This window comes from Musa acuminata, chromosome BXJ1-6 (genome assembly GCF_036884655.1).
Source record: "Musa acuminata AAA Group cultivar baxijiao chromosome BXJ1-6, Cavendish_Baxijiao_AAA, whole genome shotgun sequence".
Taxonomy (NCBI): domain Eukaryota; kingdom Viridiplantae; phylum Streptophyta; class Magnoliopsida; order Zingiberales; family Musaceae; genus Musa; species Musa acuminata.
In genome coordinates this window covers 12,083,823-12,110,026 of record NC_088332.1, presented here as the reverse complement: position 1 = coordinate 12,110,026, position 26,204 = coordinate 12,083,823, and the positions used below count along the sequence as shown (strand labels likewise).

At 43.4% G+C, this 26,204-nt stretch overlaps 6 protein-coding genes across 6 annotated transcripts; 1 reads left to right on the top strand and 5 right to left on the bottom strand.

Moving 5' to 3' along the window:
• Nucleotides 1-1,077: 1,077 nt before the first annotated feature.
• LOC135676309 (ethylene-responsive transcription factor ERF039-like) lies at nt 1,078-2,752 on the bottom strand. The gene has a single exon (XM_065187335.1). The coding sequence runs from the start codon at nt 2,178-2,180 to the stop codon at nt 1,473-1,475; it is 708 nt and encodes a 235-aa protein (XP_065043407.1). The 5' UTR covers nt 2,181-2,752; the 3' UTR covers nt 1,078-1,472.
• A 2,547-nt stretch (nt 2,753-5,299) lies between these two features.
• On the bottom strand, nt 5,300-6,095 carry LOC135677715 (protein GRIM REAPER-like). Its single transcript, XM_065190091.1, has one exon. It carries the CDS (start codon nt 6,032-6,034, stop codon nt 5,594-5,596), a length of 441 nt encoding a protein of 146 aa, XP_065046163.1. The 5' UTR covers nt 6,035-6,095; the 3' UTR covers nt 5,300-5,593.
• Nucleotides 6,096-7,034: 939 nt separating this feature from the next.
• Nucleotides 7,035-7,720, bottom strand: LOC135677441 (early nodulin-like protein 4). The gene is made up of 2 exons (XM_065189800.1): nt 7,558-7,720; nt 7,035-7,471 (listed from the first exon to the last, which is right to left on the bottom strand). The coding sequence occupies exons 1-2, from the start codon at nt 7,718-7,720 to the stop codon at nt 7,035-7,037; spliced, it is 600 nt and encodes a 199-aa protein (XP_065045872.1).
• A 795-nt stretch (nt 7,721-8,515) lies between these two features.
• LOC103987835 (MADS-box transcription factor 3-like) lies at nt 8,516-13,759 on the bottom strand. The gene is made up of 9 exons (XM_009406255.3): nt 13,559-13,759; nt 13,226-13,450; nt 10,442-10,523; nt 9,551-9,612; nt 9,374-9,473; nt 9,219-9,260; nt 9,090-9,131; nt 8,860-9,014; nt 8,516-8,763 (listed from the first exon to the last, which is right to left on the bottom strand). Exons 2-9 carry the CDS (start codon nt 13,405-13,407, stop codon nt 8,760-8,762), a joined length of 669 nt encoding a protein of 222 aa, XP_009404530.2. The 5' UTR covers nt 13,408-13,450; nt 13,559-13,759; the 3' UTR covers nt 8,516-8,759.
• Nucleotides 13,760-20,611: 6,852 nt separating this feature from the next.
• LOC135676308 (B-box zinc finger protein 23-like) lies at nt 20,612-22,901 on the top strand. Its single transcript, XM_065187334.1, has 3 exons — nt 20,612-21,039; nt 21,778-22,206; nt 22,384-22,901. Exons 1-3 carry the CDS (start codon nt 20,833-20,835, stop codon nt 22,654-22,656), a joined length of 909 nt encoding a protein of 302 aa, XP_065043406.1. The 5' UTR covers nt 20,612-20,832; the 3' UTR covers nt 22,657-22,901.
• A 63-nt stretch (nt 22,902-22,964) lies between these two features.
• LOC103987833 (aquaporin NIP1-1) lies at nt 22,965-24,923 on the bottom strand. Its single transcript, XM_009406253.3, has 5 exons — nt 24,633-24,923; nt 23,846-24,067; nt 23,569-23,766; nt 23,436-23,497; nt 22,965-23,352 (listed from the first exon to the last, which is right to left on the bottom strand). Exons 1-5 carry the CDS (start codon nt 24,798-24,800, stop codon nt 23,136-23,138), a joined length of 867 nt encoding a protein of 288 aa, XP_009404528.1. The 5' UTR covers nt 24,801-24,923; the 3' UTR covers nt 22,965-23,135.
• Nucleotides 24,924-26,204: the final 1,281 nt, after the last annotated feature.

Sequence of the window (26,204 nt, the reverse complement as noted above, 5' to 3'; positions counted from 1 at the left end):
ATATGACACCTGTCCTATTATTGTTGTCATGAAAAGAGAGAGCAACGTTGTTTTCATCCTCTTATTGCACTCTTTATCAGTTACATACAAATTATAATTATATTATACAGATTGCTGTAACACATTCGTCAACGGATCATTTACGTTTATTTTATAAGATTATTTGATATTATATTTTTTAAGTATTTTATAAGATTTATGCCTTACGTCCTATTTAAGTGCATGTCTACGTGAGAGAATAAATTATTGTGAGGAAAAAGAAATGAAATAAAGAGGAGCGATGAACACTCGCTGTTGTTGAAGCCGACTGGTTTGCCAGCGCGCAGCGTGCGTGAGAGAAGGAGGGGCTGTGGCTTTCCTTCTCCTCCAGATTGTTGCCATCCTCGACACCTCTTTGATGTAATACGTCGAACAACTCGCGGGAGTGCGGCCACGAAACGTGACCCAAACACCGCCTTTAAGCCGCACGATCGGACACCAATGCCCGTTTCATCTCAATTCCCTCGAAACAGGGGACGAACCCAACTCGGAAAGCCGCTGAGCACACGGTGGAGGAACAACACATGAATCCGAAGATACTTGCTTGTTTTTCCTGGATTTTGGTTTGCTAGTTAGATTCAACTTCAATCTGGCATAAAGATTTGATTCCGGCAATAGAATCTCGAAGATGATTCGCTAAATGGTAAAACAGAGCAACCATTTTGCTTGACAGAGCTGCCGTTGCAACTTGGTATTTTATTCTTCACTAAATCAGGCAAGTTGGATCTCGTGATGTCTTAATCTTTGAACAAACGCTGCAAAACCGCGCTTGAATTGCTGGCGGCTCAGCGAATGATGGTGGTATGTGTGAGAAAGAAAGAATATGAAAAGGCAGAGCATCGTTGTCTGTTTAGGTGTAGGAGATGCCAATTGGCATGTAATTGTCATCGGGTGAAAGGAACCACTTAGCTTGGTAATATTATGTTCATAAGAGTGCAATCAAAATGCATCTTGAAACATTACTCTGTTTCGGATTAGTCTAAGCAGCAATCATTAAGCTTGGAGATTTTGGTTGCCAATTAATATTGTGGATTTCTTTTATGAGTACCTTTCTTTTGTAATTTTGTCTCTTTCATGAATAGCCACAATCCAACAATAATTGGATAGGAAAAATTAATAAGATTCTAAGCATTCATTGTATCTCTTTCATGGGCAGACAACCACAAAACAAAGGACAGCATTTTTGTTTTTCTACACTCGTTTTCAAGAGCACTGTACAGATCGATTTTACCCACAAAAAACTCAGGAAAACACACACAAGGAAGAGACAAGATTGACTGGAGAGAGAGCGAGAGAGAGAGAGAGAGAGAGAGAGAGAGAGAGAGAGAGAGAGAGAGAAAGGAAGGAAAGGAGGAAGAAAAGCTCTTCGGCCCAATACAAAATTAGAGGGCATTAGTGAGTAGAGAGAGAGAGAGAGAGAGTATGATTGAGGCTTAATAATCCCAGAGAAGAGCTTCGAAGCTGGTGGGATCCAATGACGGCCACATCTGGTCGGGCTCGAGACACAACTCGGTCTCCACCCACGGGGCCCACGAGTAGGCCGCGTCGTGGAACACGAACTCGCCCCTTGAATGGGCTGAGTCGAGGAGGCACCCGTCAAGACGCGGTAGCTCCACTATCTCCCCGAGCTCGTCGGAAGTGTCCGGATCATCATCCTCGGGCGCCGCTGGAGTTGGGGCCGGGTCCATGGCGGCGGCCATGGCGGCGGCGGCCTGGACGTCGCGCGGGGAGAGAGTGGTTGGGCGGGGAAGGGAGGCGGCGAGCTCCGGGAAGTTGAGGACCGCGGCGGTTCCTTTGATGTTGAGAGCGGCCACGTCGTGCGCCCGCGCTGCCATCTCCGGAGTCGGGAACGTGCCCAGCCAGATGCGCGACTTCTTGCGCGGCTCCCGGATCTCCGACACCCACTTCCCCCAGCTCCGCATCCGGACGCCGCGGTACGCCGGTTGCTGACTCCCGTCCCGCGCCCGCTTCGTGCCCCCTCCGGTCTTCCTCGCCGCGGCAGAGGTGGCCGTCGTCTGGTTCAATGCATCCGTAGCCGGAAGCACCGGAGACGGGGACGAGGAGGTGGTGATGGAGGAAACGGAAGAAGACATCGAGTGGGCGCTGCTCTCCGGCTCAGAGCAGTTGCGTGCATCCGCCATTGATGCCCAAAAAACTGATCTTTTTGGCTGGGATCCGTGTGCTATTATCCCTCACGGATACTGTTGGTGGCAAAAGGCAAACTTTTCGATGGCGTCCTCCCGTTGCCCCCGTGAAGCAGGTTACAGAAAGTTAATAATGGTGGAAGGTAGCGCGTGTGGAGGCAAAACAAATAGTTCCCTAATTTTGGCTCAGAAAGGTAGGCTTTGAGACCTGCGTCTCTGTTTAATTAGGAAGACGCACAGCTTGCTCGCAAAGAAGAGAAACTGGCATTGATAATGGAGGCTGGAGTGTGCTGATGGTTATGTATAGCTTCTGGAACAGAGAGACAGACGTATGGCGATTATATTAAAAGGAGTAGCTGCAGGACTTCCTGTACGAGTACCTTGACCGAGAAGAAAATGAAGATTCAAGCTTTTCTTGGAGGCAAACAGAGCAACCGTCAATGAGGTTCTCCGATGCCTCAAGAAAGAAACAAGCCGCACGCTTCTACGACGGACTCAACACCAAGGAAGAGAGAGAGAGAGAGATGAGGAGGAGGAGAAGAAGAAGGCAGAGTTGGGAGGACGAGGTGCAGGGGAAGGAGGAGCTTTAGTAGAGGCGGGAGCGTGTGGTCTTAAAGCGACCCGCCACCAGCCTCGCTTTCCCTATCATTTCCTCAGGACGCTTGCGCCCACTTCCTTTCGGATCATGCTTAGTACAGCAAGAAGTGATCCCCTTGGTTTTATCTTTTTACTTTCTTCTTCCTCTCATCACTCTGTATTCCCGTTCTCTTCACCATTTACCACCCACAAAGAGCCATTCAATATTAGTCTCGTCACCCGATACCTATTATCAATCTTTTTTGTACAATTGAGATAGATTTTTCTTCCCCCCGTAGACCTATTAAGAATTCAGACATGGTACATCTCTTCTTCAGATGACTTTGTATAGACTTGCACTCCACTGCTCTGACTCATCCTGTAGCGCTATAGTTCATCTGACTGTATTGAGATTCATAGGTTTTTTGGTTTTGTTACGACGGAGGAAGCCACAGTTGTCCTCCTCAATCATCTTCATGGATGGTTGGTGATGTTGTCCATGGCCGAGAAGGGACCAAGAAAAGAAAGAGGCAACTACTGGGTCGAATCTGTACGGTGACGTTCTTATAGCTGAAGCCGCCTCCTACTTCCATGTTATGTTTCTTTCCTGTGCAGATGAAGATGGCTGCTTCTATCTTCTTCTTCTTCTTTTCCTCCGATTTCTGCGTAATATCTCAATCATATACAACATTTTTCCAAGAACATTCGAAGGCAAATCAAAGATGGTGAATGAACTGTGGAGTCCTCTATCAGACATCTAACACAACCCTTCCGATATACTATTGCCAAGGCCGTGCTGTTAATTCGGATGCTATTTAGGTATCATAACGAAGAACGGAGATGTTGTGAAACAGATTGGTTTTATTGGTCAAGGAAATAAGTATTTATATAAATTTTGATGAAGAGATTTTTCCCAAACATACACTCAAATCATAATCATGCACTCAAATTATATAATCAAATCAGCTACTCAAATTGATTTTCTTTCAAACCCCGTAAGATTGAGTTTTTATCAATAATATTAATCTTGGATTGATGTAATTAAAATATCTTACGATGAGAGGTTTTGTGAGGGAGTCTACTAGTTAATCAACAATATGCGGTGAGAAACACATAGTTGATGTCAAGCTCTTATATGTTGAGAGTAATTAATGTTTTCTGCAGAAATAATGATTGAAACGTTTGTAGATGAGAAAGACATGCTGAGAGTATGAACTGATCTAGAAGAGGCAGAGGAGGCGCTGCTTATCACGATCTCCACTACTTCAATTTGTACAACTAAGAAAGATTGCATGATCGAAAATTGGATAAGAGATCCGTCAGTAAAGAGGCAACCATAGTGGGTCTGCTAGCAGAGTAGTAACGATGAGGGTCCATCGACAAAGTAACAGTGGCAATGGGCTAAGAAAGTGGCTAGCCTAGTCCAAAGTGTAGAAGTCAAGTAGATCACAACAAAGAGAGTGGAGGATTCGGATGGCGGTAGATCGACAGAGGATGAGCAGTAGTAGTGAGTAGTTGCGGTGAACAAACCAATGACCTTTTCAAGGTGGATTAAGAGCAACACAGGCGCTTTCCTAGTGAGGGGAGAAAAGGGAGACTTCGTTGAGGAACGATAAAGATTGCCTAACAGAAGAGGAAATCAATAGCGGTTGAAGTTCGACGCTGTGAGGAATAGCTATGAAGGAGAGATAGCACAACGACCACGATGGCTTAAAGTTCGTCAACTAATGGCAAATTAGCAAGTGCTATCATAAGACACCGAGGAAGAGAAACTTTTGCTTGACGCAAGAGAAACTTTGATATTAGGAAGAATTGAGATGTTGTGAAAAAGATTGATTTTATTAATTGAAGAGATGAGTATTTATACAAGTTTTGAGGGAGAGATTTTCCTCAATAATGTACTCAAATCACATAATCAAATTAGCTATTTAAATCTATGATTAATCATCAAATATTAGATTTTCAATAATCTTCTATCACGTAAAGCGTGCAATTGTGACCATCGTTGTGTATGGTTGAGTTCATGGATTGGTCGACTGTGATCACATCCTCAAATATGTGATCCTCAAATATGTATCGCAGTGACCACATCCTCTCCAACCAGAAGCCAAGGTCAAGAAGAAGATGGGTGCAACCTCACATCTTCCAAAAGAATGAACTATGATGCATCTTCTAATTTGCCCTTCTGCCACATGATCTCGCAGCAATTTTTCCTGGCATTGGCTTCGGTAAAGCACGAACAGATTGAACAGAGTATTGTCTGCAGAACGAAGAAAAAGACATTTTTTTTAGCAATAAATTCAAGGTTGTTTGAGGATTAAAACAGAGCAATAGAGGTCAACAAACATTGTCGATTGTTTGAGGAACTCTCTGAGGAAAATGATACTACTGAAATGGAACGAAAATAGAAAGAGATTAGCTGTACCAAACCTGAGATCCATTCCCTTGCATCTCCGATGGTGTGCTCTACTCTTAGATAAGTGAGTCAGACAATGGATAGGAAAGCATAACATTCATGTAATGCCACATACATCACACACTGCCAAGAATATTGATTGGTGATAACTGAGGAAGGAAAACAATGGACATGGGGGCATGAGTCATGCCTTTGCCCTTATTATTATCACTCTAAATGAAGAGATAAGATTATTACGATGCATTTGTATACGACACCAAAGCTACAGAAATCGGAGAGTATTATCAGGCAGATAGAACTTGCATCCATCTCTCCTTGCTCTCCTCTCCAACCTTAGTACGTAATCTATTATATATATAGCTCGTATCACAGTCTTCACGCACACCTTGAATACCAATAACATGGACGATCGACCAGCTCAAGCGTAGCCGCAGCTCCCGTACTCGCATCGCAACTCCGCCTGGCACGCCGTTCCGCACTTGCCGCAGTTGTTGACGTCGTAGGCCACGGCGGTGCACTTCCCGCTGCAGCAGAGGTGGCCGAACCCACACTTGTGGCCGCAGACGCCGCAGTTGTTCCGGTCGGAGAGCACGTTGCGGCAGTGCTTCTTGCAGCAGTGCAACAGCTGGCGGCTGTCCTTGGCCTGAACCCGCTGGCAGATGTTGTTGGCCACCGGATCGCATCGGTCTCCCTTCTTCACCGCCGCCAACAGCCTGCTCCCCGCCCGCGGATGGAGTCCCATGAAGTGGCTGCTCATCATGCTCGCGAACTCGTCCTGCGTCGCGTACGCGACGGAAGAGATCGCCATCAAGAGAATGGAGACGACCAGTCTCCGAGATGAGAGGCTGGCGGTGGCCATTCCCTTCCCTCCTCCTCCGCACTCGATCGATCTCTATGCTTATGACGAGCGTGGGGTGGACCTTTTGAACCCGAGGCTACCAATATAAAATCCATGGATTGACCCTAATAAAGCCACGAGCTCACATTCCCTGCTCTATCTCCACCTGATCACTCTCAGGGTTTGCTCTCCAACAGAGAGGATCAACAGGGAGAAGCACGTGAGCTGCTTCAATTTCTGCCTTCTTGCCAACTCATGGTTCTCACTTCCCGGAGCGATCCTTTCATTGGATCCCGATACTGCAAGCTGTTCCCACTCGATTATTGTAAGGCGGCCATCATAAATAGGAGAACACAGATCAAAGGAAAATAAGCTAAATAAGTCAGCTTAGGGTCTCTAATTGTAAGGAAATTGATGCCGACTTGACAAGGAAGGTGTTTAAGATATTCGTAATGCTATGTTCAATTTCTGACGTCTTGGAATGACGACGGAGAGTGTGGTGTGATCCAATATTCCGGCGGGTAGTGCGTCGAGAGGGAAGGGGAGAGCACTGTTCCTCGTGAAAGGGCACGTGATGTGCCCCTTAGATCAAGGTCTTCGGTGCAACGCGAATCTTGATGCGACGGTGATCGTTCGATCCACCGATGGTTCCTCCCGTGTCGCGCGGTGGATTCACGTTGATTCTTTATTTATTTTTCATACGGGGCACGTCCTAACACTGTAAGCGTTAAACAATGGCATTGGGATCTTCTTTCTACATCAAAAATTGGTTTCTAATCGGAGACGTCGGCATTGCATGATTCGCATCCCCTGAACGTTGACCGAGTTCACATCGAAATTGTGGTCAGCCCCACTTGATGAATCTTAGGTGATAAATAAATAAATAAAAATATATATATATGCCAAACAAATGGACATAAAATTATTTATTCTGAGTTTGAAAAGGACAGAAAAAAAATATAGATTCTAATATTCTAACACTTGGACACCAATGCATCAAAGGGAAGTCATTCCCATTGCATCAGCCAAGGAGGCGGCCCAACGCCATAAGCAGTGTTAGTCCAAGAGAAACTTTAGAAACAGCCAAATCGGACGCAGATGACGACGGCCGTGGCGGCAACGGCGTCGATGGTGAATTTCCGGGCGTCGATGGGGCAGAAGCGGGTGATGGGTATGGGGATAGAGACGGCGTCGGTGGTGGCCAGTATGGAGGCTCAGCCGGTGCTGGCGGCGGACTGGGTATGGGGTTTCTGGTCGCCAGCACGACCACGATGAGCTTCTGGCCGTGCGCACAATGGCCGGCGGCGCCACTGATGAAGTAGAAGGGGCCTGAGCGGTTGAACTGGAAGACTGAGTTGCCATCGGTGTGGCACCCAATGGGATCGGCCACGTTGCATGAGTTATAGTCAGCTTCGGTCACCACGAGAACCGAGTCATTCCCTTGCTTGTACTTGAATACTACAGCGCAAAGCAATCACATTAAAACCTCTACAAGTTACAGACGTGTACTCGGAGAGAGAGGTAGAGAGAGAGAGAGAGAGTACTGAGCCTGTCATGGACTCGAAACCGGTTCCTCCCAGCCCAGCTGTTGTAGCTCTCGCAAGGGTGTTTCACCCAACCATGTCTTCCACCAACGTAGAAGTCATAAGCGCAGCATGAAGACATTAGGGCCATCAGAACTCCCACCAAAACAACAGCCGACCCCATCTGATCGTTTACGAAGAGAAATTAGAGAGAAGTCTGTGCACGCTTCTGAGAAGGAAATATGTTTGTATATAGAGGGAGGGAAAGCTAACAGCGAGAGGGGACGTATAAATAGAGAGATAGCGAGAGAGAGAGAGAGAGAGGGGATGAGATGATGAACGTTGAAGGGAAGAAGAATTAGAGCTGGTCATTACAAGGAAAATGTGGGTAATGAGTAATAATAATTCAGACGTTTAGGCGTTTCCTTTAGGATTAACTCTGGGCTCCCTCTTTCCTATTTTTGCCTCCCCAAAGGGATCCACGCCACGAAGAAGAAGAGAGTCAGTCCCTTTTTCCTTCTTTCTCGGCAACACAGTATTTGCTAAGAAATTGAATTAATTTGAAGTTAATGGACAATTAGTGACTTAATTAATTCCACAACATTTTTAAATGGATACACTTATAATAAATCCGTGGCAAGTGATTACTTCTTGTATGCGTTTGTTTATTCATATTTCTACTTCCACTCTTTCTTGAACATCAAAAACCAACATACATTTTTTAGAATTATAATATATTAGTTTTCATTAACATATGTTTCATATTCTAGACTAAAGAACACAGTATCACTGAGGTGGCTTTTCTGGCCTACTTTTAGGTATGTTTCCAAAGCATTACTCCACCAACTTTGTTACCCTACTGTTAAGTATCTTATGGTCTCAGTCAGATCTGTGCTGCCTGCCTCTTTGTCCATTATCACTTACAATTCTTGTCCCCCTCGAGTTTTAAGATTAGCTAAAAGAAAATTCCAGCTAAAACTAGCAACAAGGTAATGGCTATTAAGGACACGAGCACAATCTTACAAGACTGTTAGTCCATGCAATAAAAGAGGAAATGCTTGTCCTAAAGTCTGCCAACATTAGACCTAGATGATCATTTAGATAACAAGTTCAGAGAAATCCAGAGACTCGGATTTCAGAATGTTACTTACCGAGTGCTTCCCGCAGGAACTAAGCTCGATTGTCTACAGAACCATTTGCAAAAGCACCGAGTAGACACCATTTCATCTGCAAAAGGATCGAACGAGCAATTGATTTGGACTGGATGAATCAGAATATACCAAGTTGAGAGTTCCATTAGTGTTCATGACTATTTGACCGTACCCAAGTTGGAGGCCTGCTTGCTGGTGCTGGGAATAATGCTGAGTGGGTTGCAGAACTTGCAGGAAGTTCCTTGAATCAAATGGTGTCAAGATCTCGTACTCACTTGTTGAAGGCAGACTGTTCATCTGTTGTTGGGCTCTCTCATTCTCTGTTATCTGATACCGGACCCATTATTTTCAGCTTCTGCATCTTACAAGAGAGAGAGAGAGAGAGAGAGAGAGAGAGAGAACCTTGTTCCTTAGGAAGACATTGTCATTTTGCAGCTCCATCTCCTAAACAAAAGAATTCAGAAGGATTTAATTGAAGAAGTCAAGAGATATGCCATCATAAGATATATAGAAGGCGAACTGTTCTATTACCCTTTTCTGCATGTACTCGATTTCAGCATTCAACAGCTCGTTCTGAAATAACCAACAGCTTATGTTAAGAACACACAAACTTGTCTAAATAGATAGAAATGGAGAGGATCGATCCTTATGGCGAACAACATGAACCGAACTCAGAAACACGATACCTTTTTGGTTCTTATTTTGCTTATGCCTTTCTCCAATTTATTCTCGAGTTGCTTCATGTCTCTGAGGCTCATGGAGCTGAGACCCTCACCCATCAAACTCCTAGGAAGCAATTAGCAACTCATTAGAGCCACCAAATGCCAAGGAAACAAGCCATGATCATCAATGATCGAAACTACCTGTTGGTGCTTTGTATGTGGTTGATTTGCTGTTGGAGTTTTGCTGATTCTTGCTGGTAGTGCTAAGAATCAAAGAAAGAGCAAAGTCATGAGGTGTTAATTTCAAGCAACATTGATAACAAATGTCAGACTGCAGAAAAGAAAAACAAAAGTATACTTTAAATTCGTCGTCAAGCATTGTAATTTTTATCGGAGCTGATCACGATGAAGCCGAAAAAACATTACATGAAAAAGTTTTTATTCTGTGATTGCTGCTCTGAATGTATTCGGAGAATCCAGTTTAGGTGCCCATGTCTGATTGCATAGCCTCGAATATGGGCACAAGAAAATGAGTTTAGGTGTTACAACATTTTGACAAGTGCTACATTCATAAGAAACATAAAGAAAGTATAATTGCAAGACAATTTTCTTCTGTAAATCACAATGAAATCTTCAGCTGATTAACAATAAGAACTAATAGATTGTGATCAAACCCAAAGGAAACTAAGAACTGGAGAGAGTAGGGTCACCAACCAAATGTATCAAGTTTCACATGAGATCATCATTATGAAGATCTACTAAAACCCTATGACAAGAAATGCTCTGATCGCGTATTGAAATTTCTCGATTCTGATATAGAATTAATGATATTATTGACAACTGATACAAAAAGAAAATTCGAAATGCAAAACCTAGTATCGGGTGTCGAAACTTGTAAGATGTCATCATGAATAAAGGTCTTCGACTTATGAATAGCAAAATAGTTTGGATACATCTAGACATCACATATTCGAGGTTACAAGTTCAGCATTATCACAGATTTGACATTACTGGACATGTTTTGGTAGTGTAAAAATGATCACAATTATTCAGTCGTGACATATGAATTGCATGCAACTTCATAGAGCTTACCTGAGCATTAAGTTGCGGGACAGATCCAGTGCCGGCAGTATCACTGCATGCTTTCTTATACCTTTCAATAGTTGCTTTCACACTGCACAGAAATCATAAGTTAATTCGGCTAATGAAGCAGCAAGTTCATGTTTGAGAGTATATTCTTGACTGACACTTAGTGAAAGAGATCTTAGAACAAAGAAGACAACAGGAATATAGCAGATAACACCATACTCATGCAGCTCATATATGCCTAAAACGTTTTCTCAATTCTGAGTTATAGTTGAGAAATGTAAAATGGACCTTTTTCTTTTTGTACAGTATGCAATAGCTAAACTTGATTGAAACTTTGGAAAATTGTCCACAAGTTACTATGAGCTGAAGGATGAAAACATTGTTTTCAGGTTATTTTTCAGGGATAGTATCTGTTTTCGCATTACTAATCAAAATTGGTTCATTCCTTTACTTCTTTTCTCTCTTATATTTAGTGCTTTTATAATACAAGATTTACATAAGTAGACTAGTTTTCTAACCTATAGCTTTGTTGATAAAATTTATTGTACCCATTATCCAAAAATAAATTAGGATCAACACCACACTAACCATATGTAGGAACAACAATTCACCCTATATATATGTTCGACCCGACTGACTCTTCTCGAACTTGATTAACTGGTATACTAATTCAAGTCAAGGACTTAGTACTTGAACACACCTAATCCAGTTTGCTTGATTGAAATCTAAGAATAGATTCCCTTTGGCATTCATGATGTGCCATTTTAAGATACACTTTCAAGGAAAAAAATCCCTACTCCCTAACCTTAGTAAGGATAAAAATGATAATGAAGATTGAATTTTTTTTCCTCATCAAAACAGGAAAATCAAATAACATCCAATAAGCCATAAGCTTTTATTGTATGGTTTTCTTAACTTAGATTATGCCTCATAGCTTTTTGCAGTCAAATAGTAAAGAAATACATCTAAATTAAAGAAAAATGGCTTGCTGAAGTGGTCAAAAATAGAAAGGTCTCGGATTAAGGTTGAGACAAACGTTTGCAGAATCTTTTACTGGCTTTTATCCATATAAAAAACCTGGGAAATGTTACCCTGACGAAGAAATGGTTTAGGATGAAGACTTGACAGATCATCAGTACAGAGCATGTAGATAGTCTAAGAAAGTTCTTTAAGCTCAGAGGAATAATCAAACATCAGTTGATAGAAACCTAAACGTGACTGAACAACATTGTGTACTTCCAAATCTGTCGTCGACAGCATGTGAACGAAGTCCCCAAAAGATATTGTCATCAGTAAACATCACTGTTACGAATCTTAGACGCATCACTCGAGTGTCTCTTCACGGAACATATTGTGTTCCCTGCTAAATCTAAATGCTGTCTACGGCAACGATAGACGCCATCTACACACCAAGTACACGCTTTGATATCAAATGAAGGACAAGGTCAGATGTCAGCGCAAAGACCAGATCGATCTCTCCGTTCCCAAAGCACCCACCCCCCTCCTCCTTCCGACCTGTCGCTCGTCACACCTGACCTGTCCTGGAACCTTAGTTTCCTCGAGGATGCGATTGGTCCCTGTCGGCCACGTCGGCGTGAGATCCCACGCATGATTGGCTGCGCTCCCGCTCCCGCTCCCCCGCTGGGCCGACGTGGCGTCGAGGTGGCCTTTGTCCGCGGTGCAATGACCGCGGCTCGTCACTCTTTTGCCCGGGCCTCGATGACCAACCCCGCGGTCTTCTCTCGGCGGCCTCTTTCTCCTGACCGCTTTTGTAGCCTCCCCAAGCATAACTCGGTGCCAGTACAGTCACCCCATTGGCGCCTCAGTCCTGTCCTCTCCCCGTACTCTAGTCTCTCTCTCTTCCTGCAGGCAGACTCTCTCAGAATACTGTTCTTTTGCACACTTCACTCGAAATCTAAATCCATCATGAGAGACGGGTATCAAGATCTTGTAGAGAGGGAGAGAGAGAGAGAGAGAGCAGGGATCGAGCGAAGAGTGAGAAAAGGGAACAGAGAACCCTAACACGCTCCAGAGGAATGTAGAGAGAGAGAGAGAGTTTGTGACATGTGATAAGGGTAGTGGCTCTTTGGTTGCAAGGAATGGGCCAATGAGAACGTGACAGCTCGAGAGCAGCCTTTCTTGCCCTCATGGGTGACGTGAAGGGAGAGAGAGAGAGAGAGAGAGGAGGCGTTAGGAAGAGGAGTGGTAAGAGGAATAAAGGAAGGGAAAGAGAGGAAATGGCAAAGCTTAGATGTAAAAGGGGTGGTTGAAGGAGATCATATGACCCAAGGCGACCGCTGCCCCATCCAATGCCAATACCTCACTCTATGCCATTCCTACGACCCCCGTTCACTGCTGTGGACGCCGCTGATCTGTGCTTCCACCCAACAAAGCAATGAAAGGGAAGGAACTCTCCACACAGACTAACACCACCCAAATCTATGTAAACAACCTCCCCCACCAATGACATGGGGCTTACCACCACTAGATCTACTCTAACAAGCTCAGATCTCAGCTTCGCAAACCAGAACTAACAAAGAAATCGAACCAAAAGGAATAAAAAAGCTTCAAGTGGTTCTCAACCTTCCAAGAAAGCAGAAGCTACCTGTGATTTGGCCCTCACTGCAAGAACAAGAACTTCAACGGACTTATGCAGTTTAGCTTATAGCTTAGCTACGCTTTTGTGATGCACAAAAAGAGAGAGAAGACAAAGGAAACCTAAGATCGGAGAACTTGAGCTCTGCGCGTGAAGGGAGGAGGGGGAGGGGGCGGAGGAGGGAACAAAACCTGTTGTTGGCGTACTCGAAGAGGCGGCCGCGGCTGGAGAAGACGACGAGGGCGACCTCGGCGTCGCACAAGACGGACAATTCGTAGGCCTTCTTGAGAAGGCCGTTGCGGCGCTTGCAGAAGGTCACCTGCCGGCTGGTCGTGTTCTCGATCCTCTTGATCTCGATCTTCCCTCGCCCCATCTTCCCCGCCCTCTCCAGCGTTCCGATCCTTTAATCCCTTCACCTGAAACGGTAGAGGAGATGGATGGCGAGGTGAGCCAGTGTTTTGGCGATCTCAAGTAGTCTATGCACGCAGCGAGATGGCGAGAGGGTTTGAGGTCGAAGCAACAACCTTCGCTTTTGCTTGTTCCCGCTCCACTTCCTCCTCCTTCCCTGCCTATGATTTCTTTGTCTCAATCTATGGGAATTCCTGCTACGGTGTAGCAGCAAATGCAAGGGAAGGACTGCTCATTAATTGAGGCATCCCTTGCCATCAGTTTCGTGCATCCTATGATGGTGGGGGCTAGAGAGAGAGAGAGAGAGAGAGAGAGAGAGACTTCTTGAAAGCGATTGCCAATGTGGTGTGCGTTAGAATTTGGGTTGAGTTGCACTCAAATTGACATTTCTGTGAGCTAAAGTCAATAGATTTAGGAGATTTGGGGAAGAACACATTGGTTTAGTTTGTGGTGGCCAAATCCGTTTCTTTTCTTCTACACTATGAATCATCCAAGCATTTTTGTATAGCGAGCTATATTAAATGAATGTATTTTTATTAATTAATAATTATATATTACTTCGATAAATAATAAGATGAGAGAATATAGTTTATGATAGTATGAACATGTGCACCTACCGATAGGGTAATCAAAAATTATAAATAAATATTTAAATATATTAGACTTAATTATATTATAATTCTTTATATATTTCAATGACGATAAAAGACTTTATTATTATCGTATAGTATTATTATATTATAAAAATCTTTTCTTCTACGTTGTAAAAATTCTCTGTTTGCAAATTGATGATAAAAGATAATGGACACTATGAATCACAATAAGGTGACCAATTAGGAGTAATTGCCTCCAATAACATTAAAATGATCTCTATAGCTATAGCTATGATATGCCTCCTCTTGTGGATTTCTAGTATACTACAAGAATGGACTCATCCTTCTTTATCTAGCCATCATGTGTCTCGATTTATGCACCTAAAGGCTAATTATTCTGCATCGGGGCGGCTATGGCCTACTGTTCATGTTTACATACTACGTGGGCATAAGTATATGCCTCTCTATGTGTTGCTACATTAAAAGACTTGCCTTGAGCACCTATTGTTGGTTAACCTTAATTGAGGCTCTACCCATAGAGGCAATGTTAGAGATGAGGCTCAAACGAGCTTTCCCTATTAGTTCTTATGTAGTATTATTATTACGTGACTTGAACTCGAGTATTCGATGACATTTATATGACAATTTAATTCCATGTCGTCTTATGTGTGGATCTCACATATATATATATATACTCATCGCATCTTAATTCTATTCATGTAAACAACTTTTGGTGAAGTCTCCATTATTACTTGGCGTTAACTAGTTTAGCTTCTACATTATCAGTTGTTGATGCTATAAATATCATTTTAGTCATTGACCTTGAACATGAATATATATATATGACAATATAATTCCATGTCGTCTTTGATCTCGCATATATATTCCTATCACATTTTCATTTTATTCATGTAAACAACTTTCGGTGAAGTGTCAATTATTACTTGATGTAAGCTAACTTAGCTTGTAAATTACTAGATGTCGATGCTATAAATCTCATTTTCATTATTTACTTTTATGAAAAAGAAAAGAGATCTCATATACTAAATTAGGATTGGATGATCATGTTAGGATCAAGAGCGTACTAAGAGAGGGGGTGAATTCGTACAGCAGAAAACTTATGCGATTTCAGAAAATATTTCGTACATGGAAATTGATTCAGAAAGATAACTACTTTAAAATGATTTGCAGTTAAAGAAGATTGCTCAAAATGAAATGTAAATTAGATTTTAGAGTGGTTCGGTCAACGTCACCTATATCCACTTCGTCGGTTTCTCCTCCGTCGAGGCCACCGACATCCACTATTGATCTTCCTTTAATAGGCAAAGATTAACCTCCTTCTTACAGCATTCTTCTCCTTTTCTCATGTTTAGGAGTCAACCTTTACAAGTGCTTACTCCTCTCTTACAAAATTCTAACACTTAAATTATAAGAGGATTCTCATAAGAGATTTCTACAGCATTTTTCTACTTTTAAACTATTTGTGCTTGTATCTTTTAACCAGGGATAAGAGGGGTATCTGACACTAACACTACACTAGGCAGTACCACCGCTTGACACTAGGCGATACCACCACTCAGGCCGGTGGTACCATCACTTGTAGCCTCTCGGAGGTTGTGTCTGGGTGGTACCACCACTTGACACAGTCTCGAAGATTATGCCACAAATGTGCTACTTCTTGAGTCACTGTTTTAGGCCTCTCATTGGACCCAACACAGTCCTTACATGGACCCAACTTGCCCCTAATTGGGTTGGCTCAAATCCAAACTCAATTATGTACTAACTATGATTCCTAAGATATATTCTAAGCTAAATAAGTTCGTAAGTCTAGTTTCTTCTGACGAGCTTCCGGTAATCTTCCAAAGAACTTCCGACAATGTTCCAACGGACTCTCGGCAAGCTTTCGGACTTCACGACGATCTTCTTGGCGAGTTCCGACAAGCTTCTCTAGCAAGCTCCGAGACTTCTCGGTTAGTTCTGCCAGAACTTCCGACGAACTCTCGAACTCCCAACGAAGTCGCGTCCTTGACTCCGGGACTTCATTTTGCTTCATGCCTTGCTATCATAGTTAATCCTGCACATATAAAACATACTTTGATCTAGACAATTAATACTAAGCATTAATCATGTTGTCTGGCATGTCATTGGTCCTTCGATACTTCGTCCGATTCTTCGGCGCATCGTCAGTTGACTCCGCAACTCCGATATTCTTAGCGCAATATCCGCTCTTCTTAGCCCGATACTCGAATCCATGGCCCGAAGCCTTCTGTCGATACGTCGACCGATCCACCAGCTCGACGTCTAATCTTCTGACATGTTTTCCCCCGGCACAACATGATTCTTCCTGCTTTAATTATCTTATCCTGATCAAAGTATCCTGTGTCACTTCAAATACAGATCAAATCATAAACAATTATCAATTGGTTTCATCGTCATAATACGAGATTCAAGTGAAAAATATATTCATGTTATAGCATCTACATGGGTATCCTTATGTCTATGTCATCCAAAAGATTTAATTATGTCTTGTTTATGTCAAGACAATAGCTTTAAGAACTCAACACCTAATTTTTTTTTATAATTTTTAAAATATTTATAATTTTCATAAGATCAAACTCTCAACGTATGAGAATATTGGAGACAACCAAACGTCTAATTTAGTGGATGATGTTGCCTATAAAAATATAAATGAATCAAAAATAATAATTTATAGCTCTAGTTATTAAAATATAAAATTAGAAGATCGGTCCAAATAATGGTAAAAATTAATAAGAAAAAAAGCTTTTATAACTATGAACCATCTAGAAACTCTTAGAGTGAAGAGGTCATTAATGTCTTGATCAGCCCGATGTGGTATAGATTCATATTCGCAGGGTTATTCGAGATGCCTCTAAGGTAAAAATATCGATCTCGCGATGTGTCACCTATACAAAGACAAAGGTCAAAAGAGATTTTCCGACCCGATCTCTTCGATACCTAAATTAGTAACCTAATGTATACAAGTACAAATGTGAGTAGTATAAAAAAGTAAATCTTTCCTCCTTGTGTTGAAGATAAACTTTTATATATGATCCTAAAGAGGCAAAATATTTAGTAAAATATTTTGTGATGAGACAGTCTCTAATCACATTCAACAACCTCTCCTTGATCTCTTGTCAATATGAGTGACAAATGAGGGACAATCCATAACCATATGTCTTAGACCCTTATTCACATAGGCAGGCATGTGGAAGGTGTCCTCCATCTTCTTTTTTCACCTTAGGCACGTGACAGTCATGTGTCAAATGATTAATTGATTATGCATGCCCTATTAGTAACTATTATAATTATTTTTAATATCTAAGATTAAGATTTTTAAATTTTCTAACAAAAAGTTGATAGCAAGATTGTGCAAGAAAACTATTCTCTTCTTTCTTTCATTGTCTTCTCAAATATCTCCATGGTTGCTTTGGCTTCACTTTTGTCTTCTATTTTTCACTTTATTTTTGTTATCATGATTTAATAATCACAAGTGCATCAAGCTCGATAAGAGATTTGAGAACGATCAAATATATATAATTTTAAAGATAATTTTCATGACTTGAAACATGTTATGTTACCTCATATATGTTAATCCCAAGTGGGTTATTTTATAAGGTGGCAACACATGTTGGCTTAGCTTCTTCTTCATCTCGACCTCATCAAAGACGGAGTTTACGATCAAACGACTGACTCTTCGAGTTTGTTTGAGTGTGTCATCTTCTTCATCGGCTCCCCCATAATTCTCTTCTAACCCATAATCTCTACATGGACAGGAAGGTTCAACTCACTCCATCCAATGAGTTGAAACGATGACATGTTAGTTGGATGCCGACCTCTTCAATGACAACTTCGAGCTCACTTAAGCAATCTAAACGTTCAATGAGGCTTACTGCATCCTATGTAATTTTATGGCTTATATATATATTATATATCATCACATCTCATTTTATATATTTACAAAGACAAATATATAAGTTGAGTGGAAAAGTCACTCATCCACATGCCTCTTTCATCTCCACATGTGCTTGCATAGCATGATTCATAGGTCATCTCTCTCTTGAGTGCTCATGTAGAATGCTACCATTCTATGCAAAGTTGTCGTCAGAAAACTTTCATTTTCTATAGTATGTTTCAATTAAAATATATTTCATGAAATATGAAATCATTAAATGATAATAATCATGATATTTTTATTATGTATTATAAAGTTTTTTTTTTGTGGGGGTGGGGGTAAATAGAAATGCTCACACATGACACCATTCAATTATAAACATAACCATATGCACAAATTCTTATATTTTTCGGATTCAACTAAGACTCTTGTTAGTAAACAAATGCATCGTGGCTGATGAGTCAGCACGGCTAGGTCCACAAGTCGATGTCGGAAGTTCTCTATTGGCTGAGCTGGATGCCTAGGTAGGTCGGGCCTTCGCGACGAGGTGTTTGTCAGCGTTTGTTGGTCCAAGCACCGTTTGCGTCGAACTGCGTCTCTCCGTTCCCGAGATAAGTGACAGCTCGACCTCCCTCACTGGGTGGCGATTTCCTGGTCAAGACGCTCGTGGCTTGGGGTGATTGCTTTCCTGCAAAAAAGGGCTTCATCGGGTGATTCCCGACTGTGGCCCGTCCGACGAGCAAATCAGTTGTTGGTGGAATTATTTTTTCCCCCCGGGTCGGATGCCAGCTAGAGGTCTTTATACTATTGTCCGAGGGTCGATCGTCCACGGATTGGCATGGTAGACGTGCCAAACAGTGTCTTGGTACGGATTTTGACTTGTCGTGTCTTGGGAGGCGGTGTCGTCTCGGGATTCCCAAGACGTGCCATGCAACGACTTGGTACGGATTCTGGTCTGATGTGTGACATCGGCTGTGGCGTGAACCCAAAATAGATCCTATCAGCTCGCTCTCTCTCTCTCTCTCTCTCTCTCTCTCTACTCTCTCTCTCTCTGTTCTTCAGACTCTATGGTATTGATTTTGTTTGAATCATACAACTAAAGGGAAAAGGTCGAACTTATCCCTTCACTTGTGACTCATGAGATGGAAGTCTCCGCATCACCCACTTGGCCAATGATTGGCGATGAGGGAGACGATACAAAGCACAACACTAAACCACCACAGGTCTTAGTCTCGCTGAGTTGAGTGAAAGCTAAACATACTGCAGGCAAATTAGGAAACACATTGGATGGTGAAGATCTCTGTCAGCGTCAACTCGCTCTGCAGAGGTCCAAACACATTGGATGGGGTATCCGTAGCAGACCACTCTCATTCGAATTCGAGATTGTTGCATCGATGTCCGGTGGGAAGAGCATGTTTGATGCATTAGTAACGCATTGCTGGTCAAAATTAGTCCGACGATCGATGAATAGAAAGAAGCTGCACCGATGTCAAAATTAGCCATGCTATGGATCGTGGTCAAGTCGAACCACAATGGCCATCACCTCCTGAGAATAAGCAGGTCAATCTGGCTTGACTCAAGTCAATTCGGATCATGTTAGATTGGGTCCGTTACAACTCACGATATGTTACAGTCCGCTGTGGGTCCTGTGATGAAAAGGATGCAAGCTTGCTTGATGATAATTTACATTTATGGATCATTGATCTCCTTCGTCCTCATCCCGCAAACTGACGTCGTTTATGGATATGATCACATAACTATCCGAGCTTGGTGGATTACATGATGCGTCATGCATGAGCGAGGACAAGACGGTGGATCAAAAGGGAAAGCAGATGTGTGTGTGGCAGGCACAAATATCTTTGGACATCAAGGATTGGACAGGGATTTATCTTAAGAAATATCTGTGTTTGACATATCTTCGGACAATAGAATCAGCAGCCATATTACATGAACACTCTTTGTGGTCCATTAGATTCTATCCTTCTTCAACGAATCTCTGAGGTCATGCATCACTCGGTGTGAGGGCAGATCGGATTCCACGTAGATGGAGCAGAATCCAGATTTAGTCGGCGAGCCACCTCAGCACCCCACTTTTGAAGGTGCTATTAAGCTGGTTCGAAGCTCATGCATCGTAGCCGTCAAAATAGGAGGGTGGTCCAACTTCAACGGATGGATTTGCGCTGGTCTGCCTTTTTTTTTGGGGGCGGCGGGGGGTGGGGGATTCCGTTCCAACCGCGCTTTCAAAGCGGAAACGTACAATTCCTACACCGAGGGTTCGATCGCCGACGGTCGGGTCTTGATACGCACCGCCGCGACGACGGGACGCGGTCTACTCCTGCCGTCCCACCCAAGTCTCGCTAGATACTTCGGCTACGTCGCTGTCGGTGTCGGCCCCCACGGTACTCTTTTGAGGCCTACCCGGGAACGAGACACGCCATCCGAATTGGTGTGGGCCCCGCTTGGGTGCTTGGGGCTTCCGTTCCTCCTCGCGTTCTTCCTGGACCCGTATTCCGTGTTCGGCACCGCACCATGTGGCGTCAGATCCTGCGGTTGCGGTCGCGCGGATCATCTTAACAGGATTGTTCTCTATGGACAACGGAATCATCCGGCTCGGGGATATTTATAACCGCCATAGTGGGAGTGGCCGACTTAACATGAGCTACATGTTATAATACCATTCCTTTCGCAACCAATAGAAACGTGGCATCTCCATATCTGCCCCGCTAAAGACCTCGCCTTTATGCTCTTTCCTTGGCAGCCACTTCTTTGCTCTCTTTTTCTTGTCGGAGATCTCTCGGGCGGCGGAGAAGAAGGTTGTTGGACCGGAGGAGGGAGGTAGAATAGATCTATTGCAGGAGAGAGAGGGAGAGGGAGAAAGAGAGAGATGAAGATTCAGTGTAATGCATGCGAGGCGGCGGAGGCGGCAGTGCTCTGCTGCGCGGACGAGGCGGCGCTTTGCTGGGCCTGCGACGAGAGGGTGCACGCCGCCAACAAGGTTGCCGGGAAGCACCAGAGGGTCTCGCTCCTCTCCGATGGCGCCGTTGGCAGCGGCTCTTCAACCCGCGGCGTCCCCAAGTGCGACATCTGCCAGGTGCTCTGCGTTTTGCTTCTTAGACCTCCATCATCGTTTCTGAACTGGATGCTTGTTGGCTGTGCTGGTTTTGGTCGTTTCTTGGTTAATTGTTGTCGAGTTTAGATGTTTCTATACTTGTTTCACTCCTGTCGGATGTTTTATTGGTAAAATTTTCTTCTTTTGTTTGAACACATAAGGTGGCGGCTCTGTGATTGTCGTCTCTGTTATCAGTTTAGGCAACATCCTGTTTTCGTGATAGAAATGGTCAAAGCTGTGATTTTTATGATCAACTGTGTATGGCATAACACGTCGAATAGCCCAACCTTCGTATGTCGATGACACAAAAACAAAGGACCACTTGAAGAACATCCAGCTTATGCATGTTGAGCTGCGATAACTCGAGTATTGAATCTGAAGACAACAATGGCTTTTCCTTACACCCATAATAGTCGAGCCTCGCCGTGGGATTTGCTGACAAGATTGTCATCTAGAAAGCAAGCAAGTCGTAGTATATATACCAGCAGTGCTTTCGCTAGCTTGTCATGATGCTTGCTCATTTATTTTCCTTTCTTAAAGGTTTATCTCGATTAGGCAAACTACTATTTCCTGAATCCTAATTAACGTGTCTTAGGCTGCTGTGCATATTTATCAAAATTGCGCTTTTAGGAAAATTTATCTGTAATTAACATGTTTTAATTTCGTATATTAATTTCTATTTGTCTAAACAGTAAGAACTAAGCTTATTTGGTTTTACAGGAGGCCTCTGGCTTCTTCTTTTGCTTGGAAGACCGTGCGTTGCTTTGCAGGAGTTGTGATCTTGCTATCCACACGGCAAATCCTTATGTGTCTGCTCACCAAAGATTTCTAGTAACAGGGGTGCGAGTAGGTCTTGATCCCACTGAGCCAGTCGCACCTGCTGCATGCCAGCAGTCGCATTCCGCAGGAAGAGTGGTCGTCTCACTATCCGAACACTTGCCTACAGGTACTCATCTTGTGTCGTCAACTGAGACTAACGCAGTCTCATCCAGCCAAATAGCCAACCAAAACGGGGGTTTATTGGTAAGTAAAGCCCCACTCTATGGATTCAGTATGTCCGAGACTATATTGGATTGGCCTTTGGACGATTTCTTCGGCTTCCCAGATTTCAACCAAAACTTTGGTTTCACGGAGCATAGTGCTTCTAAGGTAGGCTGTCCATCACTCGCATTATACCTGCTTATGACAAGCTCCTGGTATGGTAAATTTGTTGATTGCTTCCATGTTATTGTTGTTTTCTTGGATGTTAATACTGTCTAGACTTTGGTATAGTTAATTTTATGAAGACAAATCTTTATACTGAATTGAGTAATCTTTGCTTGATAGGCTGACAGCGGAAGACATGGAAGCTCTCAAGGGTCGCCAACTTGTCGATCCACTGACGATGATCGGAATGCTGACGAATGCTTGGGAAAGGTACCGGAGTTCCGGACGGTACCGAAGATCCCACCCCCTCCCACAGCTTCAGGGCTCAGCTGGCAGAGAAACCGGCATTACCCTGCATCCAACAATACCGTCTTTGTGCCTGACATATGTTCTTCGTACGATCCTAATAGTTTCGACGCATCAGCTGGTTCAAAGCGTCGTCGTCGGCAGTAGTAAGAGCATCGGAGATGATTCATGATTTGAACGGGCATGTCATCGAAAATGATATAGATTTGTGCCTGACATATGTTTGCTCGGCACCTCAATCGTTCATACAAGTCATAGATAATTCATGGACCTTATTATACTGTTTCCATGTATCACGTGAGGCTATAAATACTCACCCGTATCTCCTAAATCTTGGGAGCTTGTGGCAGACAGCGTAGTATCAATATATGGTGTCGTGGAAACTTGTGGAACTCTGAGCTCACCTTGAAAAGCTAAGGGCACGTTTGACCTGGAAATGAACCTCGACAAATTGATGCACCCAAAGACTGGAAACTTCCCCGTTGAGTATGGCTAACGATACATTCCATGCCCACCGAGAAATCGTCTACGTTTGACCTTTAAATCCTCAAGTGGGAACCACTAGATCTGAACACACTCGAAAACTAGTTGACCAAACACGAAACACGATTCTCCCACTTGAAAGATCAGGTGGAGTTGTTCCTGAAGCTCTTGAGGAAGGAGCCGCTCTTGGTGATCTCACGGAGGGGCTTGTTGGTGAAGCGAATGAGGTTGTAAGCCCACGCCCCCACCACGGTCCCACAGATGGGACCCACGATGTAGACCCAGAACCCCTCCCACCGGTTGGCCACGATCGCCGGCCCCAGCGTCCTCGCCGGGTTCATCGATGCTCCCGAGATAGGCCTGTCAACAACATCACCCACGCTTCCATTAACGCAGCTCATGTGTAGCTTATGTAGGGATAATGGGTTGGTTGCCTTTCCTACCCGGCGATGAGCACATTCAATAAGATTGTAGCTCCGACTGCTAACCCCGCCAATTCTCCGATCTGAACAATAGAAATGGCCGGCTTAGAATCTGCTCTGAAACGAGACGGCCGACTTTGTTCACTATACTTACTGCTCTGTTGTCGGTGGCCACTCCTGAGATCACAAACATCAGGTAGAACGAGATAATGAACTCGAGAACAAGCGACTGCACGTCCGAGCCGGCCGGTATCGTCCCCGGGAAGTGCTCGTGCTTCCCCCCGAACATCAAACGCAGCGTGCCGCTCGCCAGCGTCGCGCCCAGAAGCTGAGCAAAAACGTAAGCTGGCACCTGCACCGACGCAGAAGAAATGAGACGTGAGCGAGAGGCCGCTCGAGTGGTTGCGGTGTCGTATGCTGGAATCACTGACCTGTTTCCATGGGAACCTCCCGCATGTGGCGAAGGCGATCGTGACGGCCGGGTTGAAGTGGGCACCGGATATGTGGCCGACGGAGTACACCATGACCATGACGGCGAGCCCCCACACGACGCAGATGCCCGGAAAGGTGATCATTCCCTTGCTCAGATTTACAGTGACCGAAGCACATCCCGCGAAGATCAGAAAGTATGTCCCGAATATTTCAGCAAGGATCTAAACAGAACATTTCGGAAGAAAAGTCATCATCGGTACCAGTGGGATGAGCCAAAGAATTGCTACACGTAGCTATAGATCCTTGTGCAAGTTGGCTGGTTTAAATGACGGTGGTCTCTTGTTTCCATCGAATTGCTTCTCTTCTTCAGCTTCGTGTGGGAGATCATAATAAGGTGGAAATCTAAAGCTCCCAGTTCTTAAGATAGCTATTGTTTTTGGGATCACCTTTGGCTAACCCCTTCAGAGCATAGCCAAAAGGTAAATGATACCAAAATCTGCAAATAAGATGTCTAATTTTCGCTTTCTTTTTCTTTGATTTGATACAAAGAGATATCTTTGCCCAAAGAACAGTCCGCAAGCATTCACATGGAGAAAAGTTCTATCTTACTGTGCCAAGAAAGAATAGTAGTGGGAGGTGATAAGAGATGGTTTGCGTTTCAAAGTGGAGAATCGTTGTACAGAATTGTAGCTAATCCATTAAAGAACATGAACAACAGTGGAATCGAGAGAGATGCGGGAGCAGACAAAGGAACTCAAACAGAGCCATGTGAAGAAGAATCCTCACCTTCTGCAAGAAAGGAATAGATAAGCTCAACCCACAACCTTTGTCGGCAGAGCTCGCATATCCATGGTCAGGGTTGACGCCCTCTTCTCTCCCATCACCGGCGGCTCCCTCCTCCATAGACCTCTCTCGCCTCCCGTTCGCGTTAGCATTCTCCCCTTCTCTTGCCATCTTCCTCGCTCTCTTCCTCTCACCACCACTAAGGATCAAACTCAGGCTGCTATTTATCGAGAGCCAGACGCCCCGAAAGGGATCGGCAGAAGGAACTCTGCCAGTCCAACTTCCCCATTGATTTATCTTTCTTTGTTTTGGAGGCTTACTTTTCTTGTATTTATGAGTTATGACCTACTGAATTGACCACTATTTTCTTCCCATCAAAAGAGGCAGTGAAGAAAGACCGAAGTTGCTCTTACGCAACACAGAGATGATGGAGAGCATCAAAAGCCACTTCCAACAACCCACCATTAAATTCCTTTTAGCAAAGGGAACAAGAGATTCCAAGATAACGGATGAATAATAGGCAGATTATAATCCAAAATTATCGAGGCATTATCCATGATAAACCTTTGACGTGTTCTCTTGGGTTGGGTGATGGTGTGGACGCACGCTGCCTGATTCCTGCACATGTCCGAGGATGGGGCAAAGGGATTTGTCTTATTTCTTGTACATGCCAAATGTTAGATTTTGTATGATGGCGTGCTCTGTGGGTTTGTCCATTTCTCATGTTAAGCCAATAATTAAGGAAAGGGATTATTGGTGTTATGTTATAATTAATACGATAAATATTTTTAGTTTAGTTTAATCAATGAGAAAATTTATGAAATAAACTCGTAAAACTTATCGTATTATCAAAATTATAATTAAAAATATTCTTTAAATAGATATAAATGAAGACCTATCATTATCTCTTGAAGTTTCCTACTTTTATCTAGAATGTTTAGGTTTTTCAAACCCGCTTTGAATATTTATGCTCCTGGAATATATGTTTTCACTACTAGATAGAGACAATCTTGAATCATTCATAAGTAAATATGTAGGTTTTTGTAGTTATTGCTTCGTCTCGATGATCAATTTTAATCCATCCAAGGGAATAATATTTATATAATATGTGTAGGTTAAAAAAGAACTTAAAATCCAAAGACACGACGTGTTATACAATGATCTTTCCTGTCCATGAGCATCATGCTAATAATTTCTACTACTTAACCTAAACTTAATGACAGAAATTACTGGACAACCAAATCTTCTCAACCATTCCTCCACACACACACGCACACAGAGGTCCCTTAATTGATGCCTAAATTATTGGTCTCTCTCTCTCTCTCTCTCTCTCTCTCTCTCTCTCTCTCTCTCTCTCTCTCTCTAAGACTTTGTTAACCAAGTCTTTTTATCAAAGACTGCAATCCTTCTCTCTCTCTCTCTCTCTCTCTCTAAGACTTTGTTAACCAAGTCTTCTGCATCAAAGACTGCAATCCTTCCCTACCAAATTGTGCAGTCCACTTCACGAGCAGCAGCGATGAACCCACGCCAGGGCTCATCTGAAATCACGGGATGCTCATGGAGACGACGGGGCAT

Excerpts from the sequence above, each read along its gene's own strand:
- LOC135676309 (XM_065187335.1), bottom strand. The coding sequence starts at position 2,180 with ATGGCGGATGCACGCAACTGCTCTGAGCCGGAGAGCAGCGCCCACTCG.
- LOC135677715 (XM_065190091.1), bottom strand. The coding sequence starts at position 6,034 with ATGGCCACCGCCAGCCTCTCATCTCGGAGACTGGTCGTCTCCATTCTC.
- LOC135677441 (XM_065189800.1), bottom strand. The coding sequence starts at position 7,720 with ATGGGGTCGGCTGTTGTTTTGGTGGGAGTTCTGATGGCCCTAATGTCT. Across the intron at positions 7,472-7,557 it reads TCGAGTCCATGACAGGCTCA|TATTCAAGTACAAGCAAGGG; the intron begins GTACTCTCTCTC and ends TTTGCGCTGTAG.
- LOC103987835 (XM_009406255.3), bottom strand. The coding sequence starts at position 13,407 with ATGGGGCGAGGGAAGATCGAGATCAAGAGGATCGAGAACACGACCAGC. Across the intron at positions 9,613-10,441 it reads TCCCGCAACTTAATGCTCAG|CACTACCAGCAAGAATCAGC; the intron begins GTAAGCTCTATG and ends TTTGATTCTTAG. Across the intron at positions 9,474-9,550 it reads CACATACAAAGCACCAACAG|GAGTTTGATGGGTGAGGGTC; the intron begins GTAGTTTCGATC and ends ATTGCTTCCTAG.
- LOC135676308 (XM_065187334.1), top strand. The coding sequence starts at position 20,833 with ATGAAGATTCAGTGTAATGCATGCGAGGCGGCGGAGGCGGCAGTGCTC. Across the intron at positions 21,040-21,777 it reads CCAAGTGCGACATCTGCCAG|GAGGCCTCTGGCTTCTTCTT; the intron begins GTGCTCTGCGTT and ends TTGGTTTTACAG. Across the intron at positions 22,207-22,383 it reads CGGAGCATAGTGCTTCTAAG|GCTGACAGCGGAAGACATGG; the intron begins GTAGGCTGTCCA and ends TTTGCTTGATAG.
- LOC103987833 (XM_009406253.3), bottom strand. The coding sequence starts at position 24,800 with ATGGCAAGAGAAGGGGAGAATGCTAACGCGAACGGGAGGCGAGAGAGG. Across the intron at positions 23,767-23,845 it reads GGAGGTTCCCATGGAAACAG|GTGCCAGCTTACGTTTTTGC; the intron begins GTCAGTGATTCC and ends GCGTCGGTGCAG. Across the intron at positions 23,353-23,435 it reads TTGAATGTGCTCATCGCCGG|GCCTATCTCGGGAGCATCGA; the intron begins GTAGGAAAGGCA and ends TGTTGTTGACAG.